Source organism: Trichechus manatus, unplaced genomic scaffold, assembly GCF_000243295.1.
Source record: "Trichechus manatus latirostris isolate Lorelei unplaced genomic scaffold, TriManLat1.0 scaffold00001, whole genome shotgun sequence".
NCBI lineage: Eukaryota > Metazoa > Chordata > Mammalia > Sirenia > Trichechidae > Trichechus > Trichechus manatus.
This window is the reverse complement of record NW_004443937.1, coordinates 25,478,851-25,499,595: the sequence shown is the minus strand read 5'-3', so window position 1 is coordinate 25,499,595 and position 20,745 is coordinate 25,478,851. Positions and strand designations below refer to the sequence as shown.

At 44.5% G+C, this 20,745-nt stretch overlaps 1 protein-coding gene across 1 annotated transcript; it reads right to left on the bottom strand.

The window, feature by feature from the left end:
* Window positions 1–4,109: 4,109 nt before the first annotated feature.
* On the bottom strand, window positions 4,110–7,908 carry CRIPTO (cripto, EGF-CFC family member). The gene is made up of 6 exons (XM_004368710.2): window positions 7,874–7,908; window positions 7,041–7,093; window positions 6,838–6,957; window positions 6,266–6,380; window positions 6,068–6,177; window positions 4,110–4,523 (listed from the first exon to the last, which is right to left on the bottom strand). Exons 1-6 carry the CDS (start codon window positions 7,906–7,908, stop codon window positions 4,411–4,413), a joined length of 546 nt encoding a protein of 181 aa, XP_004368767.1. The 3' UTR covers window positions 4,110–4,410.
* Between the last annotated feature and the right edge of the window lie 12,837 nt (window positions 7,909–20,745).

Here is a 20,745-nt window from a genome sequence, read left to right as displayed (position 1 = left end):
TTCCTTCCTCATCCCTCTGTTCTGACTCCAGTGCTGCCCTCCCGGGGGGCCTCCCTTTGTTTCTCCTGCTGGTCTCTTTAATGATGAGCAGTTTTAATCGTTTTTTTAAATTTATCATTAGTATTTTTTAATCAAAGGGTCCGTGTATGTAGTTTAACAAGTCAGTACTGTTGATTACTCTTCCAGTGTTGGTACAGATAATATAGAGCCAAATGATTTTGTGGGCCTTGGATTTTTCTTTTAAGAGAGGTTTTTTTTTTTTTTAATAAAAAAGGTAACTCCACCCCAAAACAGTGAGTTCACATGTAACCGCATTCTTCTTGCTTGCTCACACAAGGTGCCTGCAAAGTCTCGGCTACCTCCACTGGCCAGCAGTTTGTAGTGACCTGTAGTGACCGCGTTCCTGCTGCCCTGTTTTCAGCCCAGTGAGAGAAGGGGACGTGCATGGGGTGATGTCCCCGCTGTGTGGGGCACCGTGGATGTGAGGTCTTCTTGGAGATCAAGGTGGGGCAGGCAGACCGTTTTGTTTGCCTTCCTGTTTTGTCTTTGGTTGTTTTAGGTCCTTGGGGAGGGCAAAACCAGAAAACCCACTGGTGTCAAGTCGATTCTGACTCATAGCAACCCTGTAGGACAGAGTAGAACTGCCCCATAGTTTCCAAGGCTGTAAATCTTTACAGAAGCAGACTGCCACATCTTTCTCCCACAGAGTGACTGGTAGGTTCGAACTGCTTAGCAACTGCGCCACCAGGGCTCCCTTTGGGGAGGGCAGGGGTCCCTAATGGAGAATACCGACTAACAGATGGGTCCTGATAAATGTCCAAGCTGTGAAAGGAAGGAAGCAATTAAGCATCAATTGTTGCCAGATTACTTGCGGAACACTGCCAGCTGAGTCCTGAGGCGACATGTGAAATGATAAATATGGTTTCATAAAATAACATACGGCAGAAGGGTAATTATCGACCACAGGAGTTATGAGTAGGGAAGCTAATTATTCATCATTATTGAAGCAGCATGAACTAGGCAATGTGTGTGAGAAGGCAGGGGCCTGTGGGAGAGGAAGGCCCTCATGGAGACAGGACTCCCTGGGGGATGATGGAGCAGAGTGTTGGCTGCTGATGGCTCACGGCTGTGTCCCTCTAGGACTTGCCCTTGGCTGAAGGGAATGCCTAGGCCAAGGTGATGCATTCTTCTCTGGGACAGTGCCCTCAATGACTGGCTGCTGCGGAGGTGCAGAGCCTCAGCCCAGGTAATCCACTGCTCAGCCCAGGTGATCCACTGGCACATATCTTGGTACTTTCTGCCCTATTTTGATGGTAAATGGGCAAGAACGGCAGCCACAGCCCCAGAAGGACATGGCGATCACGGGCTCAGACCCTTCGGGGATGAGGATCTGGTCACCCCACCAGGAAAGCCACATAAACCAGCAGAGGTGCTAGTTCAGGGCCAGAAAGTCTAGATCGGGGAGAGGAGGGGGATAAATATCATTTATCAGTTGCTCCAAAGGAGAAAGATGCAGCAGTTTGCTTCTGTAAAGATTTACAGCCTTGGAATCCTATGGAGCAGTCGACTCTGTCCTATACGGCCGCTGTGAGTCAGAATTGACTCGACGGCAACAAGTTAATATAAAATTAAAAAATAAAAACCAAACCCATTTTTTAAATTACTTATTAACTCGTTGTCGTCAAGTCAATTCTGACTCATAGCGACCCTATAGGACACAGCAGAACTGCCCAATAGGAGCGCCTGGTGGATTCAAACTGCAGACCTTTTGGTTAGCAGCCGAACACTTAACCACTATGCCACCAGGGTTATCAGTACCAAGCTAACTGTCTCACTTTCCCAGGATGGCTTCCATGAGCCTCACTAGAATTATTTGAAATCTCGCAATTATAAATAAATCATGCCTTTGTTCTTCAAAAAAACCTGTTTCCCAATTATAAAATTAGTTATATGTTCTTGTAGATAGCTTAGAAAATGAGATTATCCATAATTCCACTACTCAGAAAGGATCACTTTGATATTTTGGTTTCCTGCCATAGTTGAGATCATTCTATATTCTACCTTTCACAACTGATGTTGTATCATAAGCATTTCCCCAAGTCATTAAAAACTCTTCCTAAAGATGGTCTTTGTAAAAGTGCAGCAGTATTCTCTGATGTCATGCCTTTAAGTCAGTGACAGCGTCTGTAGTGAACCAGGGCTTGTCCACCTACATGGAGTTATGAGGTCAGAGGGTAGAACACAGGTGTGGCTTTATTGGTCCCCACACGAGAACTTTGTTTTGAGTAGCCTGCAAGCCTTCTGGGGACAGAATCTAAGTTATCACATCCCCTTGAGTATCATTTTCCAAAATGTTCTGCTAGTACTCTGGTTCATCTTAGATGGTATACAGGTGAAGTTCTTTTTTTTTTTTTAAATTTCAAGACTTGTATAAATTATCCAGGACTTCCCAAATGCTATTGCTTTGGACAAGTCAGAAGCATTTTAAAAAATGAGTTGATGTAAAGAAAAACAGCAACCACAGGTGATGTACCAACTCACCAAGGTGGTGTGTGAATGACCCAAGTTTGGAAAACACTGTCCCAGCCTCACCCAGAGCGCGGTTACTGATTATTCATATGTGTAAGAGAAGAAGCCTTCTTCCAATATTTGGAAGTACTTCTGTTTTTGAATTTTTCATTTCTGGGCAAAAACAATATTTTTAAACACTCGCTGGTAAATAGGCAGGTGGAAAGACAAGAAAATGCAACATCTGTTATTTCATTTCGTTCTAACAACACTCTGATGTGGGCGTTAATCCTGGTTCATGGATTGGGGAACTGGGCCCCACTGCCAGAAAGTAGCCAGACCAGCACTGCACACTAGGTCCCTCTGCTTGCACATTTTGTGCCGTTTCTGGTGGACCTCACTGCTTCCTGCTTGCCCCATTGTACCCTCTTTCCATTGGGCACTGCATAAAACTCCATCCATTTGGAACTTGGCCTCTGCAAAGCGTTAATTTGGAAAAATGGAAATTGTAGATCCCGCAGTACCTAAATAATGCAAGGAAATCTTGCCCTTCACAGCCCAGCATATACAGCACATCCATCTCAAGCTCATAGCTCCTCTGGCTGGCTTCTTCAGTTTCAAGCCAGATACAGTCTTCACGTTCCATATGAAAATAGATGTAACCCACACTCACCATGGAGAATCTGGAAAACACAAATGTGCATAGAAAGGAAAAAAACCCACTGCCACAAAGCACCACTTAGAAGTAACCACAGTTCACATTTTGGTCAATATTATTTCCGATTTTTACTGTGTATATATATATACACAACATATTTTAAAGATGGGCTTTACAATATGTATGGTTTTATCACCTGGTTTCTCGTGAACATTTTCCCTTGTCTTCTGTAACAGTTAAAATACTTGCATATTAAGGAGAAAACATAAATAGCCAATCTTGTTGGGGAAATTTAGATAATTTTTTTCCATGAAGACTTCATTTTCCTTCCAATGGCTTGAGAAAAAAGGAGCATTGTCGTATGTAGCTTGTCTTACATCACTTTCTGCAGATGAAGGCAACTTGCCCTTCAGTTTAGCTTTTTAACTTGCTTCTCTACACCTACCTCATCAATCAAGTAATCTACGTTATTTATTCCACTCTTTCTCTCCCATTTACTTCCTCTTTTCTACTCTGTCTCCCTGGTACACACATATTCCCATTACTCTAGCAGTCCTGTCTCCTCTATTCATTAAAGATGTTTTCTTTCCTTTTCTTTTAAGATACTCTTTTTTTTTTTTTGGTTTTAACGAAGAGAAGTTTATTTCCTCCAGTCAAAGTAGGCTAAAAGTCCAAATTCAGGGCGTCAGCTCCAGGAGAAGGCTTTTTCCTCTTTGTCGGCCTTCTTCTCTTCAGTGTTCCCCTGGACTAGGAGCTTCTCTGCGCGGGGACCCTGGTCCAAAGGACACGCTTTTCTCCCAGCACTGCTTTCTTGATGGTATGAGGTCCCCCTCTTTTAAGATACTCTTTATTGATTTTGACCAACTCTATTAAATATATTATCCTCAGTTCCATACTATATTAGCCTTCAATAATCTGAATACAGAATTCATACGCTTAAAGGAAAACATTGATATGAACCCCTTTGTAGAGCTAGATGTATCAAGAAACATAGGACTTGGGCACAGAGTAGATATGGTCGACTTTTTTTAAAGAGTAGGTTGTTGGGGAGGGAGGGTGAGGCAGAGGAAAAAAGTAGTGGGCACAGTAAGGAAGTGTTAGGGACCATTATCAAAATGTATTCATTATTTCAAGGCAACTAACAAATGATCATCTTTCAGTGACAACATTAGAGTGGCAGCCCTTACTGACCATGAAATTTCCATGACATTTAAACTTGTAGTTCCAGAAAACACAAAAGTCAATTAATAGAACAGTGTAGAAAGGCAGAGGCCAGCTAGCATAAAAGTGGTGCATACAGACGGTGTTAATTCTGGAGTCCTGGAAGCTTCTAGGTACTCATCCATCACACGGCCATCTGGAAGGTGGGGACACTCGGTCATTATCTTGCTGCCCAAACAAGTGGCATATCTACACGAGCCAAAAATTGGTTGAGGCCCAACATTTGATGAGTACAGTATGCTTATGGGATCAACAGTACCAATGACATGAAATTCAGACTTCCCTGTAAAAAGACTGTCAACCAAAGTTGCCTTGGCCTGCTGTAACTAGCTCCTCCCTGAATGTTCACTTTCACACCTTATATCCTACCCGACCAATCCACCCACCAGGGTCATGGAAGAAAGGCCTGGTGATCTGCTTCTATACAGACTAGAGCCAAGAAAACCCTGTGGAACAGTTCTACTCTGTAAGCACATGGGGCTACCATGTGTTGGAATCAACTTGATGGCAACTGGGTTGGGTTAACCTACCATGGTTGGTGATGCCTTCAGTTGCAGGAGTTGGACAGGACTTGGTAGGCCCTGTTGATAAGGTGACAGCATACTCTGGGCCCCGAGTTCCAGGAAAAAAAAACACGCCACCCACGCATCCAATCATTTAACCCACACTTATCAAACGCATAACTTGGGTCTGACACTGAGAATGCAGATGGAAGACACATCTTGGTCTGGGTGGAGAGACCTGTCATGTGCTCAGTGAAGTGTTTGCTTTCGTTTATTTTCTGGGCTTGAACATTTTCAATTTTTAACATCCCTAAGAGTCAGAACTATAAAAGGCTTTGGGTGGCCCTAGAAATCTGGCTCCGTTTGGGATGGAAGAGCATCCACTCCTCTTGGTCCCTGCCCTTGTTTTCTTTATTTTCCTCAAACCAGTAAGGTCAAAAGATTCTGAGATCAATCACCAAGAGGGTCATGCAGGGACTTTAGAGCTCATGAAAAAGTTTCTAAAGGACAAGAGTGGGGTCAAGCCTCTGGTGGGAATTTAAGGGCATTAACTGGTGTTCTGTGCCCCTGACACTGTTGTTGGGGTGGATACTAATTTAGTGTTTGGGTACCCCTGCCTAAAGAAAAGGAACCCCAGAGAGCACTTCTTGGAGTTTTAAGACATAAAATCTTTTCTTGTTTATTTTCTTCAGTAGAAGCTCACAGTTGATAACAAAAGTCAAACCAGTTGCCATCAAGTGGATTCCGACTCGTGATGACCTCATGTGTTTCAGAATAGAACTGTGCTCCATAGTGTTTTCAATGGCTGTGACCTTTCAGAAGTAGATCACCAGGACTTTCTTCCAAGGCACCTCTAGGTGGATTCAAACCGACAACCTTTTTGTTAGCAGGCGTCACCCAGAGACTCCTCATAGACTATAAAAGGATGTCAAATAGACTTGGAATAACTCTCCACCTGAAAGGCAGCACAACTAGCTACATTTCTGAGGGAGTAAATATCAAGGATGTCAGTGTGACTATCCCATCTGGAGTCTTCAATGCTTTCACAAGTAGAACTGTGGTGTCTTCTGCTGAGAGGCTCTACACAACCATGAGGTAGAAGGAGAGATCTTGTTAACTAAGCTCTCACAGGCAACTAACTAACCCCAGAGGACAAAAGAAAGGAACATCCACTTACCACAGCCAGGCAGAAATGTCTGAGGAAAGCAGCGAAGCCAGCCGTGCCAGCATTTACACATGGAACACTTCTTGGGCAGCCAGGTATCATGGGGCACAGATCCACAGTTCCTGAGAATGGACAGATGAGGTTCCTTCTCTCTCTTCTCTAGCACCTAGTCCCTCCTCTCCTTCCAGTTCTACCCATTGAATGGCTTACTCTTTGCGAACATCGTGCTCACAGTTCCGTCCATAGAAGTAGGGAGGGCAGGCGCAAAAGGACCCCAGCATACAGGTTCCCCCATTCAGACAGCAGGTCTTGTTTAGCTGTTTACCTGAAAGGAGACAGGAAGTGGGTTCAAAGCTGCAGGGATGGAAAAGCCGAAGGCATTCCTGTGAATAAAGGGTCACAACGAGCTTAAGAGCATAATCTCCCCAAAGTGTTTGTAGATGCCTCAAAATTGTAAACCTCACAGAATAAGACTCTTCTAGAGTTTTCCTTTTGCTACCTATACGTTTGGAGCAGAGAAATCTTTTTCATGTACAGGCCAGTGGTGGTTCTGGAGCCCCCAGTGCACCAGTGGAATCAGATGAGGGAAACCGTGTTCCAGACGGGTGAACTACATAATGCCTGTCCCACCTCCAGAACCAAAACCAGTCCAACTGCCCGCCCTGCTCACCAGAATGAGGTACCCACTCTCTCAGGTGAAAAAGAGTCAAAAAGGTACTCAGGAGTCAAATGAAGGAGGGAACAGAGATACCACACTGAAGAACTAAGGCGGTAGGTCTTACTGTCTTGGATGCCCATGAACGACACAAACTGGAAAGGCTGCTGACGACCTGCAGGCTCCTCCCGGGACCGAACGTCGGCATCTCCCTGTAGGGGGCGTGCAAGTTCATGCTGGCCCAACCCTTAAAGACAAAAATCAACTCAGGGAGTCTGTGTTTCGGGCCACAGGAACATTTAGTGATCAAAAGAACAAAATGTCTCTCACCAGCAACTAATCCCAGTTCAAACGCTTTGGAAAAGGCCATGATGAAAATCACACTAGGAGAAGGAAATCAGACATCCCTTAGCAAAACAAAGCAAATAAAACTCTCTGAGTTAACACCAGGGTCCTCTCTATCACCAGGACACAACCACAGACCACAGAGACTAGAGAGTACCACCTCTTTCTGTTTCCTTTTGCATCTTTTTAAAAATGACTGACTAATTCACGCAACAGCATCAAGAAAAATGTTGAAAGTAAGTCACCTAATTGCCAAGGCTTTTCAATACGTATTAATACTTTTTGGCTCTGTCTTCATATGCACGTAATTTTAAATAGGTATAAATCTGTTACCTTCTGTTTCACGTAAAATTTATTTTTTTTCTCCTCAACATAGTTTTCATTTAAGAGTTTAAAAATGGCTGCATGATATTATATGTTACTGCTGATCACATGTTACAAATGATTTCATTTAAATCAGTCATTTAAAAAGTTTTCAGCTTAAAACTTTCTTTTGCTATTATTATACTTAATGGTGTTGCCTATACCTTTAACCTTTCAGAAACAGGTTTTTGATTGGGTGGTAATATTGGCCTTTTCATACCCAAGAGTAGGAAATGGCTAACCACTTCAAAGTCAGAGCCATTAACGTGACTAAAGTGTTAAATGCCAACAGCAAAATTAGATGTAACTGTGTGAAATTCCAGGTCTTTCAGGAAAAATAGCAGCGCTGTTAAGGTTTAGCAAGATGAAATCAAACAACAGAGAGCCAGAGAATATTATTTCCCAAACTGGGAAGCTCTAGGAATCAAAAGTTCACGTTCAAGATTGGTTCATACCTGGAAGAGAAGCACTCCATCTTCCTGCGGTCCATAGTTCTTAGCCTTAACAATTGAGGGAGAAATATGTTAGCGTAGCTTTTTAATTGACACAGTCATTGCCAAAATACCCAAAGGAAGACATTCATTTCCTGAAGTGAAAATGGGAACGTAAAAAGAAAAAAATAACCCAGATGAGAAATATGGTTTCCACAGAAGGATCAGGATGTCCAAGGAACGCGAGCGCTCATCAGTACAGTTCTCCAAAGAATGCTTTGACCTTGAGCGGGGACTCGGCCTTTCAGGGGAACAAACAATAAACCCCCGGGGTGGTGGGGAAGTCTCTCAGGTGGGCGGGGGTGGGGTAGGCGGGAGACCGACGCCCATTACAATACCAGACCTTTCAGACCCGAGGTGAGAGGCGTCTAGGGGCTGAAACAATAAAGTGTAATAGAAAAGGCGGAGTCTTGTAAAACTGGCTAACTAGCCCTAGTGTCTCCATCGCTAGTTGAGGGTTAAAACTGTCAGACTCACTTTTGAAAAAAGAAAAATCCGTTACTCGATCAAGTTGATTGCAGGCTGGAGAAATGGTGAAAGTAATGACTCAGGAAAACCGAAACACCAGGTATGGGTCTCTCAAGGCGTTTAATGTTTTATTCCCTGGGTTCAAGTCTTGAAATTTGCTCTCATTGTTTTTTTTCAAGAAAGGTGTGTTGAGCCCCTTGTTCCGCCCTGGGGATACTGACTTGGCCAGGACAGGTGTGCCCTCCGCCCGCGGAGAGTGAGGTCCGTGGGGAGAAAGATTAGGAAGCATGCAGTTGCAATGCAGCGTGTGGGACGCTCGCTCGATTGGCTCAGTGACAGGAGGGGTCCCTCGGGGGCTCCAGACCTGGTGTGAGTGTAAATTCCAGGCAGGAAGGAAGGGGGAGGCGGCGCCAGGTGCGCCGGCGGGGAGGTGCGAGTGTGCGGAAGGTGGGGGGAGGCCGACTGTGAGCTCTAGCCAGGCCTGCGCCTGAAAAAGTTCTAGAAACACGGCAGATCTGCTTGGGAGGCCATTTCGGCCTTGCCAGTGATTTTATGTCAAGTCTCCCAGCTTCCGGAGTGCGACCTCTCGACTCCCCTCACCTCCCTCCCCCTCGGGGAATTAACCCTAGAGTCAAAACTGTCATGTGTTCCCCAAAAGTGTTTATGTGGTGGTTCTGCCAAGCTCCACACGCCCCAGTTGGAGAGCCCAAGTCCTCTCACCTAATATCTCAGGCCTCTGGGCTTTTTAATTTCTCGCTAAATGCGTCCAAAGTCATGAGTAGCTTTTCTATCTCCTTTTATTCTAATTTCTAACGTAAAAGCCTGGAGTTTACCTCATACTGCCAGGCACACAAATTCGAATATTTTATGCAGCTCTGTTTCCATTGGATTTACACCGTGGCAGATCGAATGGGCAGCTTCTGAGGCCATTTCAGCTTCAGCGTCTACCCGTGTAAATATGAGGGGACCACAGGTGCCTAAAAGAGCCGTCATTTGCTTCTACACCTTCATCTTGGGAGAATTAAACTTAAAATTTTTGGTAGGGGGAATAGAGCCCCATCTGAGCAATTGGGGGGTGCAGCCCATTTGCCTGTGACTAGCAACCTTCCCCACCGAACAGCTGCCGCCTTGTTTAATTCCTGCTGCCTTCAACGGCTCCTTGTGTGGCCTTTCAACTTCTTAAACGCTTCAAGTCGCATGCTGAGATTCTTAGAGGACTGGGGAACTTGGCCGGAAGATTTAGGAAGCCGGAAGTGGGGGAGGGCTCCAGATAGCTGGAGGTTAACCAGGAGCCTGGAGCTGCAAGGAGGCTTAAAGACAATACTCTGTATAGGACTTTATATGGCACATTCTGCATCACAATCCTCAACAATCCAACGTGCTCAGTAGACAAATTGAGTGACTTGATTAGTTCCATTTTATGGACAAAACTACTAATCCCATTTGGGTGTTTAAATGTCTTTTCCAAGGGACTGGGCAGGTCAGTGGCAGAAATGGCAACAGAACACAACCCCTGCATTACCACTTCCTTATCTAAAGGGGCTGCTGTGGAACTTTTAGGGCTTCCACTAGGACCCCTAGAAATCGCCTCCCCATTTTCAGCGGGAGGAACGGAAGCCCTGAGTTTGGCTATGTTGGCATCGGTGGATCAGCGTTTCTGTCATACAAAATTTCTTCTCCTACAAGGACCAGAACTTGTTGAAATATCTCCATTTCCCAAAGGTACAGAGGACAGAGCAAAGTCAAGTGGGCCCAGGGTAGATGAAGCCTGGACAAGGTTTTGGGAGAGGTAAGGGAGAAGAGATATGATGCTTAAGGTTGCCAGATATTAGCTACTGGGCTGGGGACGCAAGCACTGTTCACTTAACTACGTTGCCTGTCGAGGGCTGGACTCTGGGGACACAGTGGTGAGAAGTGACACCACAGTATAGTAGGGAAGAAAGGAGATTAATCAAGGATTGTAATTACGGTAACTGCAAAAAGTTGCTGCTACCGCTGGGTGGGAGAATTGAACCAAGACTGTAGGATACCTCTGCTCGGTCACTGCTGAGAACTGGTAGCGGCTGGCCCAGCCTTTGCTGCCCCAGCCTCTGTTGGCAGTGAGTCCTGTCTGTCAGAGACCCACAGGGAGCAAGGCGTGGGGGTGGGAAGCGCTGTGGAAATGGGGAGTGCCCTCCTCATAAAGGCCACTGATAACCAAAAGTGGATAAACAAATGCTCTCCAGACATTCCAATACTGCTCTCTGAACTGTTGTCTATTGAAAACTGGGGCAAGAGAGACAGAATTGTGTGTTTGACAATCACACAAATAAACATTTGACTTAAAACCATCCAACCAGCAAGAATAGTGGAACCAAAACCATTGTAATCAAATAGACCTCCAAAACCAGTACTGCTGGGTCGATTCCAACTCTTAGCGACCCTATAGAGTTTCCAAGGCTGTAAATCTTTACGGAAGCAGATTGCAGTATCTTTCTCCCACGGAGCATTGGGCAGGTTTGAACTGCCAAACTTTTGGTTAGCAGCCGTGCACTATAACCACTGCACCACCAGGGCTCTGTCTAAAATTCAAGGAAGAAATTAAATTTGGACAGTGGGATGGTATTCAGCTTTAAACAGCCAATTCAACCTTGTTTTAATGGTCGAGAATACATAGAATTACATCTCAACTAAAAAGTTAATCAAAAGAGTAGCCATTTCTACAGTGCAATGACAGGGTTTTTCAGATAAAGCCTACTTTTATCGCAGGACTCCTCAAGACATCTTTCCTCTGTCATTGTTACTGGAACATTCAGGCAGGTCAGAAGAAGGGAGAGTGTGGACGAGGGGGCTGGGGAATGCTGAATATATATGTACCCTCAGACTGAGGGCTAGTGGGGCCTCTAATCTCATCAGGCTCAGCACCCAACAGCCTCTGATTAACCTGAGTAACACCCTTGCTGAAGTCTGTTGTCCTCCCAAGTGTGCCCTGGCCCATTCATTAACAAGATAACAGCTTTCTGTTTTCACTGGTGAACTTAACAAACAGGTCTCTGTGTGAGGTTTAAGAGAGTAGATTCCTTCTTTCAGAAATCTGCAGTCTCAGTGGGGGAGATGTGCACAAATGAGTCATTTCAGGGCTATATTGTTACAGAAACGGTGTAAGAGGGACTGAGAAGGGCTTGAGAGGACACTTGAGGAAGGGCGGCCCCCCACCCCATGTTCAGGCCTTTTCTCCTACACCGTCTTGCTTAGGTGCCAGCTCCAAGGAAGACGAGGATGACATAAATAGGGGTGGGGGTATGGGGAGTGGTCACCTTCTCTGTTTGTACAAACAGGAGGTATTTGACTGGCAGCCCTGGTGGCACAGTGGTTAAATGCTCAACTGCTAACCAAAAGGTCAGTGGTTCGAACCTACCAGCTGCTCCATAGGAGAAAGATGTGGCAGTCTGCTCTATAAAGATTTATAGCCTTGTTCTGTAGAGTCGCCATGAGTTGGAATTGACTCAACGGCAACTGGTTTTTTACAGGTTACAAACAGCTTCAGTTTCAAATTGTGTCTCTTCCCCTCTCCTGCTGTGTGACCTTCAACAGGTCACCTAACTTCTCTTGGCCTCTGTTTCCAACTTGTAAAATGGGATATTTCTTACCTTTAAAGGCTCATTGGGAAGATTAAGGAAGACAATACTTGCAGCTTCTAGGCCCATAGTGTGCTAAAGGAGAGATGCATATTACCTACAATATAGAAGAAATATTTTGTTCTTGAACTATGTCTTCAACAAATGTATACTCAACACCTACCATGTACCAAGGCAGTATGATTGGAGCTAGAGATTAAATAAATCAGCCCGCCAAAAGCTCACAATCTAGAGGAAGAAAAGGACAAACTTAATTACACTCCTAGGTATTTTCCCAAGAGAAATAAACATACATCTACGCAAAGATTTGTTCAAGAATGTTCATAGCAACTTTATTCTTAATAGCTCCAAACTGGAAACAGCCCAGGTATCCATCAACAGTTGAATGAATAAACAAAAATCCATCCCGTGGAGTGCTAATCAGCAATAAAAAGGAATGAAGGACTGATTTACAACGTGTCTGAATTTCAAAAACCTGCTGAGTAGTACAACCGAGAGGAGCCTTGGTGGTGCAGTGGTTAAAGCACTCAGCTGCTAACTGAAAGGTCAGGGGTTCAGAATCCACCAGCTGCTCGGGGGGAGAAAGATGTGGCAGTCGGCTTCTGTAAAGATTTACAGCCTTGGAAACCCTATGGGGGCAGTTCTACTCTGTCCTATAGGGTCGCTATGAGTCGGAATAGACTCGCCGGCAACGGGTTAGTGGATTCTCTAACTCACGTGGTTTCTTGTGACCCTCATTGTGTGAAAGACACCTTCAGTTACCATTTGTGTGTGTGTGTGTGTGTGTGTGGCTGTATCATATTTCTTCTTCTGTAGATATGCCATAATTATTTTGTCAAGGAAGGGACACTTGGAGTATCTCTGCATTTGGCGTGAACTCCCTTGCACATATTATCTGGTGAACTCTTGAGAGTGTATCCTTCCAGTAAATTTCTAGCATTGGTATTGCTTGGTTAAAGGGTGCATGCTTCCAAATTGTTCTCCAAGAACCTGTACCAGTCCCCACCCCTTCCCTTCATCACACCCACCACACCTGTGCCGATAAAGTCCATTCCCCCATGTCCTTATTCCTTACCAGCTCTGGATGCAACAAGCATTTTAAATTTCCCTAATTCCATATGCGAAAAATCTTATCTTATTTTTGTGTGGATTTACATAGTTTCTTGTGTTTATTCCTGTATTTATTATTTATTGGATATTTGTATTTCTTTTGCAACATCCTGGCTGGTTGTTCTTAGAGGGAACTTGAACTGGTTTCGCTGAGACTCAGCCCAGACATCATTTGCTCTGGGAAGCCCTTCTGGACACGGTCCTCCCTTCCACGGCTTCCAGCGGCATGGGAGCCCCCAACCTTGCTTCTCTGTTCCTGTAATTTACCTTATCTTGTCAACACTGTATTGTAAACTTGTTTTCTTGTCTTTCACCAACCCTTCCCCGCCAACCTCTATCCCTTGGGCTAGGAGATCCAGAAACCCAGTCTTCTAGAAATCTCGGCCTCCCCCAACCTCTTGCCCAGTGTCTGGCCTGTGCTGATTTCCTTTTGACTATATCTTACTCCACCAGCCACATTTGTGGCAGATAGAAACGTTAAGTCCAAGTCCAGTTTCTAAAATGGGGATGGGTGGGCAAGGTCATTGAGCAGTGCCACGGGAAATCAACTTGTTTGCCTGAGCCTGAGCCTGAGAATACAGCAAAGAACTACCCTCTCCCCAAATGGCAAAAGACAGAAAGACAAATCTTTAAGTATTCTCAGTAATCACTGATATGTTGAATTCTGGGTGACTTATTTAAAAGAGTTCCCCTTAAATAAGACAAGATGATTTTGATTCATTTACTGGAAACCATGTTAGGGTGGGGAAAGTCTGACTTTTAGACATGGCCATGACTTAGAATTCTTTTACACCCAAATTTTTCTCTTTTCAATCAAGTTCAACAAATATTTACTAACCAGCTACTCTGTGCTGAGCACAGTGGGCTCCTGTCCCCTCCTCACCTCCCACCAGATACAACAAGCCCAGTAATCTATGCCAACTGCCATTTTAGTGTTATCAAGACATTGCTGTTGGGGAGGGGCAGTCACTTCCTGATGTTCCAAAGACCAAGTCAAGACCAATCTACCCAGTAGACAGATGGATAGGCTGACAGACTCCTAGAAGTCAGACTTGGAAGGCACGCTGGGATCCTACTTGGGTTTCATGAGACCTGGATAATCTTATTTAAAAGTGCTTCTTATGTGGATGTTTGCACTTGATTTCACTGAGGCATTTTTCACAGACCTTAGTGGTTCTGAAATGGATTAAATGCAAGGTGGAGGGAAGGAGGCAGGGATGCAAAACCCAGGCTCCTATCAGAGATGAATTCAATTTCTCTAGTGAAAAGATTTCCTGTATTCAGAGGGCCCTTGAGCACTTTGAAACATGTCCTGCTCTGTGGAACTGAGCTGGAAGGCTTCACAAACACTTGTCGTCCCCATATTTTCTTCTAGTTTTACCGTTCCTTTGTGCAATGTATAGATTCTAAAAATGTATCATAATCAATTCAGATCTTCAAAAGAAAATACCACCAAGGCAATAATAATAACCCCCAAAGCAATAACAATAATAACCTCTAAAGCAATAACTGAGGCCCAATCAATAATGGATGCCAACACCATTGGGTAAAAGATGGTTGGGCATTGAAGCGTAATTGAACGGTCTCAAAGTGCCACCCCAAATGTGACTTAGTCATTAACCAGTTGTGGTTGAGTTGATTCTGACTCATGGTGACCCCATGTGTATCAGAGTAGAACTGTACTCCATAGGTTTTCAATGGCTAATTTTTCAGAAGTGGATCACCAAGCCTTTCTTCTGAGGTGCCTCTGAGTGCACTCGAGCCTCCAACCTTTCAGTTAGCAGCTAAGCTAACCCACTTGGGACTCTGACTTCATCATTAATGAGGGAAGAACATTCTTTCCTAAAGGACAGGTCTGTGGCACCAGCAGCTGTGGCAGCACTTCGGACTATAATTTCACTCAGAGGCCTCACTAATGGATGTTGTGCTTTTGAGTCCAACTGCTTTTTTGATCTCAGCATTTAGCATGTGGTAAGCAGTGTTTAGTTCTGTTGTAGATAGGATCACTATGAGTTGGAACCAACTCAGCCGCACCTAACGACAACAACACAACAAGCACTTTGGTAAGGAGCCCTGGAGGCTCAGTGCTCGGCTGTTAACCGGAAGGTCAGCGGTTCAAACCCACCAGCTGCTGTGCAGGAGAAAGATGTGGCAGCTTGCTTACATAAAGATTATGGAAGCCATAAAGATTATAGAAGCCTTGGAAACCCTACGGGGCAGTTCTACTCTGTCCTATAGGGCTGCTATGAGTCGGAATTGACTCAGTGGCAATGGGTAAGCACTTAATAAAAGGAGCCCTGGTGGCAGAGAGTGAAGTGCTCAGCTGCTAACCAAAAGGTTGGTAGTTTGAACCCACCATTGGCTCTTTGGGAGAAAAGATCTGCCGATTTGCTCCCATAAAGATCACAGCCTAGAAAACTCTACGTGGCAGGTCTATTCTGTCCTGTAGGGTCGATATGCATCAGAATCTACTTGACAGCAAACAACAACAAGCCCTTAAGTCATTGCTACATGAAAGTAGCTGCACCTGCTATACTTGAAGCAAAGCAAAGCTAAAAGCTTATTCTTTAAAAAAAAGTTATATGGTTTAAGGAATTTGGGCAATAATTAATCATTTAAAAATATTTATTGGGGATAAAAAACAAACAAAAAACAGCAGATCCATACTCAGGTTCCCATTCATCTCACCTTTCATGCTCCTTTCCAAGGCACAGCACCTTGAACAGGGAGGCATTGACTGAACTTTTTGGATGTAGGTAATGTAGGATGTCATTCCACAACTCATCCGGTCTTCTGTCATTAGTGTTCAGTGTATCAAATCTATTATTGGGATAGTCTCTAAATTCAGGTGGGATATACTCAAGGTCGTGTTTTGGCTCTTGTGGACTTACTCTAATTTTCTTCAGTTTCAACTTGAACTTGCATATGAGTAACTGATGGTCTGTTCCGCAGTCAGCCCCTGGCTTTGTTCTGACTGATGGAGCTTCTCCATCGTCTCTTTTCACAGATGTAGTGGATTTGATTCGTGTGTATTCCATCTGGTGAGGTTCATGTGTATAGTCACCATTTATGTTGTTGAAAAAAGGTATTTGCAATGAAGAAGTTGTTGGTCTTGCAGAATTCTATCATGGAGTCTCCAGCGTCGTTTCTATCACCAAGACCACGTTTTCCAACTACTGATCCTTCTTCTTTGTTTCCAACTTTCAAATTCTGATCACCAATAACCATCAATGCATATTGACTGCGTGTTTGATCAATTTCAGACTGCTGAAGTTGGTGAAAATCAATTTTCTTGTCTTTGGCATTAGTGGTTGGTGTATAAATTTGAATAATAGTCATATTAACTGGCCTTCCTTGTAGGCAAATGGATATTATCTTATCACTGATAGCATTGTACTTCAGGATAGATCTTTAAATGTTCTTTTTCACCATGAATGTGACGCCATTCCTCTTCAGTTTGTCATTCCTGGCATAGTAGACCATATGATTGTCTGATTCAAAATGGCCATTCCCAGTCCATTTCTGCTCTTTAATGCCTAGGACGTCAATCTCTATGCAGTCTATTTTATTTTTGACGACATCCAATTTTCCTAGATTCACACTTCATACATTGCATGTTCTGATTATTAACAGATGATTACACCTGTTTCTTCTCATTTTGAGTCATGCCACCTCAGCCAATGAAGGTCCTGAAAGCTTTGCTCCATCACATCATTAAGGTTGACTCTACCTTGAGGAGGCAGGTCTTCCCCAGTAGTATTTTGAGTAGTAATTGAGCACCAACCCAAGGTGCTCAGTTTCTGGCACTATATCAGACAATGTTCCACTGCTATTCATAAGGTTTTCACTGGCCAGTTTTTTCAGAAGTAGACTGCTGGGTCCTTCTTCCTAGTCTGCCTTAGTCTGGATGCTCCACTGAAACCTGTCCACCATGTGTGACCCTGCTGGTATTTGAAATACTGGTGGCATAGCTTCCAGCATCACAGCAACACACAAGCCACCACAGTATGACAAACTGAAAGACGCGTGCGGACATCATACATACATACATACATCAAGGACTTCATACGTGAAGAAAGCAAGAGGTCATTTAAAAGACAGGAAAGAAAGAAAAGACCAAAATGGATGTCAGGAGAGACTCTGAAACTTGCTCTTGAACATAGCGTAACTAAAGCGAATGGAAGAAATGATGAAGTAAAAGAGCTCAATCAGGAGATTTCCAAGGACAGCTGGAGAAGACAAAGTTATTATAATGAAATGTGCAAAGACCTAGAGTTAGAAAACCAAAAAGGAAGAACATGCTTGGCATTTCTCAAGCTTCAAGAACTTAAGAAAAAAATTCAAGCCTCAAGTTGCAATATTGAAGGATTCTACAAGGAAAATATTGAACATCAAAAGAAGATAGAAGGAATACACAGAGTCACTGTACCAAAAAGAATTGGTTGACGTTCAACCATTTCAGGAGGTAGAATATGATCAAGAACCAATGATGCGGAAGGAAGAAGTCCAAGCTACACTGAAGAGAATGGCATCAGAGGGACACAATGCTGGTGGCAGAAGCTGAGGGGAGAGTGTTGAAATGGAGCAGCCAGGAAATGCAGCGGGCTAGAATGACGCTCCAGCTGTGAGGATGGAGAGGTGGGCAGAAGTGATTTGATGGGGGAAGGCAGAACCTGCACGGTCTGTGAGGATTCCATGGGGTGGGAGAGATGGTGGTGGCTGGTGTTGAGGGAAATGTGTAGCTTCTAGTTTCCTAAGGGTTTTGGAACTATCCCTGGTGGTTCAATGGTTAAGTGGTCGGCTGCTAACCAAAAGATTGGTGGTTCAAACCCACCTGGTGGCTCTGAGGGAGAAAGACAACCTGGTAATCTGCTTCTGTAAAGATTACAGCCTGGGAAACCCTCTAGGGGCAGTTCTACTCTGTCACATTGGGTCAGTATGAGTTGGAATTGACTCAAAGGCACACAACAATAACCAGAAAGGGCTTGGGAGCAAGATAATTAAGCAGAGATCCATGTATAAGATAAAGGTTGACAGGCTTCTGGATGCAGCACAGTATTTCAAAAAGATCCTTGGCTTTGCCCTCACAGCCTACTTGCCAGTGGCAGTGTCCACCTGAAAGTCGGGAATCCTGGGGTGAGGAATTCAACCCCTTGGCCTCATTTTCCTGGTTAGTAAAATGAATTGGGTAATGTCTCTCTTTCAGTATTGGTGCCAGCACAACATGAAATATAGCCTAGAAAGTGTCTAATAGAGTTCCTGCCGCATAAGGGCAGTGGTACACTTTATCTTCTTCTGTTTGTTTCTGGTATTTTCCAGCTTTAGAAATAATGTTATAAAGTACCTAGAATGTGACTGGCAGGTAGTAGTCACTCAAAAAATACTATGTGTTTGGCTTTGTGTGTAAGTGTGTTTCATTTTAACCATATAATGTTGCTAGCTGCCTTGGAGTCTTCTCTGACTCATAGTGATGAGAGAGGGCAATGCTAGAACCCTTTTGTTAAGCAGCTGATGTTTTCCTCTTCCAAGAACTGTTTGCCTGACTGAGAGCCACAAAAACAGTTTAGAGCCAGTCTTGACAGGTCCCAGCACCTTCTTGGCGACCTATAGACATTAAGTGCCTCAGGTGAACCAGTCTTGAGAGGTGCCAGTGTCCTCTTGGTGACCTATAGAGCATTAAGTGCCTCACGTATATTAACTCCTCAGACCTTCGGTGGAGTTTAGCTGCTGTTTTTTGAACATGCGACCTATGTAATAGTATGTAGCCCCCACTGCACCAGTCTTAGTTATCTAGTGTTGCTGTAACAGAAATACCACAAGTGGATGGCTTCAACAAAAAGAAGTTTATTCTCTCACAGTCTAGTAGGCTAGAAGTCCAAATTCGGGGTGTCAGCTCCAGGGGAAGGCTTTCTCTCTCTGTCAGCTCTGGAGGAAGGTCTTTGTCATCAATCTTCCCCTGGACTAGGAGCTTCTCAGCGCAGGGAACCTGGGTCCAAATGATGCACGCTCCTACTCGTCTTTCTTTGTGGTATGAGGTCCCCAACTCTCTGCTGACTTCCCTTTCCTTTTATCTCTAGTAAGATAAAAAAATGATGCTGGCCACACCCCAGGGAAACTCCCTTTACGTTGGATCAGGGATGTGACCTGAGTAAGGGTGTTACATCCTACCCTAATCCTCTTTAACATAATCTAATCTTGCCTCATTAACCACAGACAGAGGTTAAGATTTACAACACATAGAAAAATCACATCAATCACAAAAAGGAAGACAACCACACAATTCTGGGAAACATGGCCTAACCAAGTTGACACATATTTTGTGGGGGGGCACAATTCAAATCCATGACAATGACCAAGAATATTGTTAATGTGAGTTACATGGTCTCTTTCTTTGTCAGCCCTATAAAAGTAGTTTGTCCACTAGCCCTTGCTGAGCAGTCTTGGAGGCACCAGCCCCGACTGTTCCTTTTCTTGTTCACTGAAATAAAGGCACCTTTCTGATCTCCCACCTTGGCCTCTTCTTTATTGTCTATGACGAGTTGCGCCTAGCAAAACCTGGGGTTTCCCACCGGGCAACAGTTTTGGTGAGCCAGCCAGGAGTCATTGCTCAGTTGCTGAGATGGGCTGTGTCAGGGATAGTCTCCTGATGACTGGTGCCACCAGGAGAGTTTTCTAGGAGACTTTGGGGTGGTCCAGAGGCTGACTCACCTCAAACCTAATGGTAACATCATGGGAGATCAGAAACACACTGGGGAAGTCTTGTGAGTTAACAGGATAAATCCTGGGTAAAGCTTTAGAAAAGTCCCAAGAAGTGGAAGACAATTGGCCACTGAGGGCATAAAAAGTTCCAGGTGACTGTTACCAGGGAGATGCGCCGTAGGGGTTGAGTGAGTCTGAGTATTGTGTGTGCGTTTGTGTGTGCATGTGTGTATGTGTGTGTGTGTGCATGCGCATTCACAACAATGGCCAACATGCCGGGAATCCCTGATTGCAGCCCCTTAGGATGCATCCTTACATATTGGAAATATTTTGGGCCAAGTCCTGGCCACAATATAAATTGGCAGATGGAGAGGAATGGCTGGAGAATGAGTCCCTATAATACTATCCTTCAGTTAGACCTTTTCTGTACTCACGAGGGAAGTATTATGTGGAAGCCTTTATGATTTTTTATCAGGACAAGGGGTTGTAGAAGAAATGTAAAATTCTAGTCTAGAAGGGGGCCAGTGGATCGCGACTGCCAGTCCTCCCCTCTGACTCTGAGGAAGAATCCTTGATGCCCTTGCCTGTTGCTTCGGCGCCTGCATTGCTGCCCCCTTATGCTTCCGTTTCAGGAAAAGCAGCTGCACCAGCAATGATTCCCACCACTGAACCCTCTCAGTCCCTATATCCACCCCTGCCAAGCCCTTCTGCCCTGACATTGGGCTCGCCATCATCCCATACGTGGAGATGAACGGCCTTTGGGTGCCCCAATTCGGTGACTGGGGAGAATAAAAGTAATACGAGGGCGACTGAGTCTCAGGAAAGCTATAGCACAGCCAAGCCCAGGAGCATGCATCACCTCTAACAAGCCCCGGCAGGAGACACCATCATGATCTGTGTGCACCAACCTTTCTCAACAAGTGATCTTTATAACTGGAAAAA

Excerpts from the sequence above, each read along its gene's own strand:
- CRIPTO (XM_004368710.2), bottom strand. The coding sequence starts at position 7,908 with ATGGACCGCAGGAAGATGGAGTGCTTCTCTTCCAG. Across the intron at positions 6,381-6,837 it reads GTTCATGGGCATCCAAGACA|GTAAACAGCTAAACAAGACC; the intron begins GTAAGACCTACC and ends GTCTCCTTTCAG. Across the intron at positions 4,524-6,067 it reads GACATTTCTGCCTGGCTGTG|ATGGCCGTGTGATGGATGAG; the intron begins GTAAGTGGATGT and ends CCCACCTTCCAG.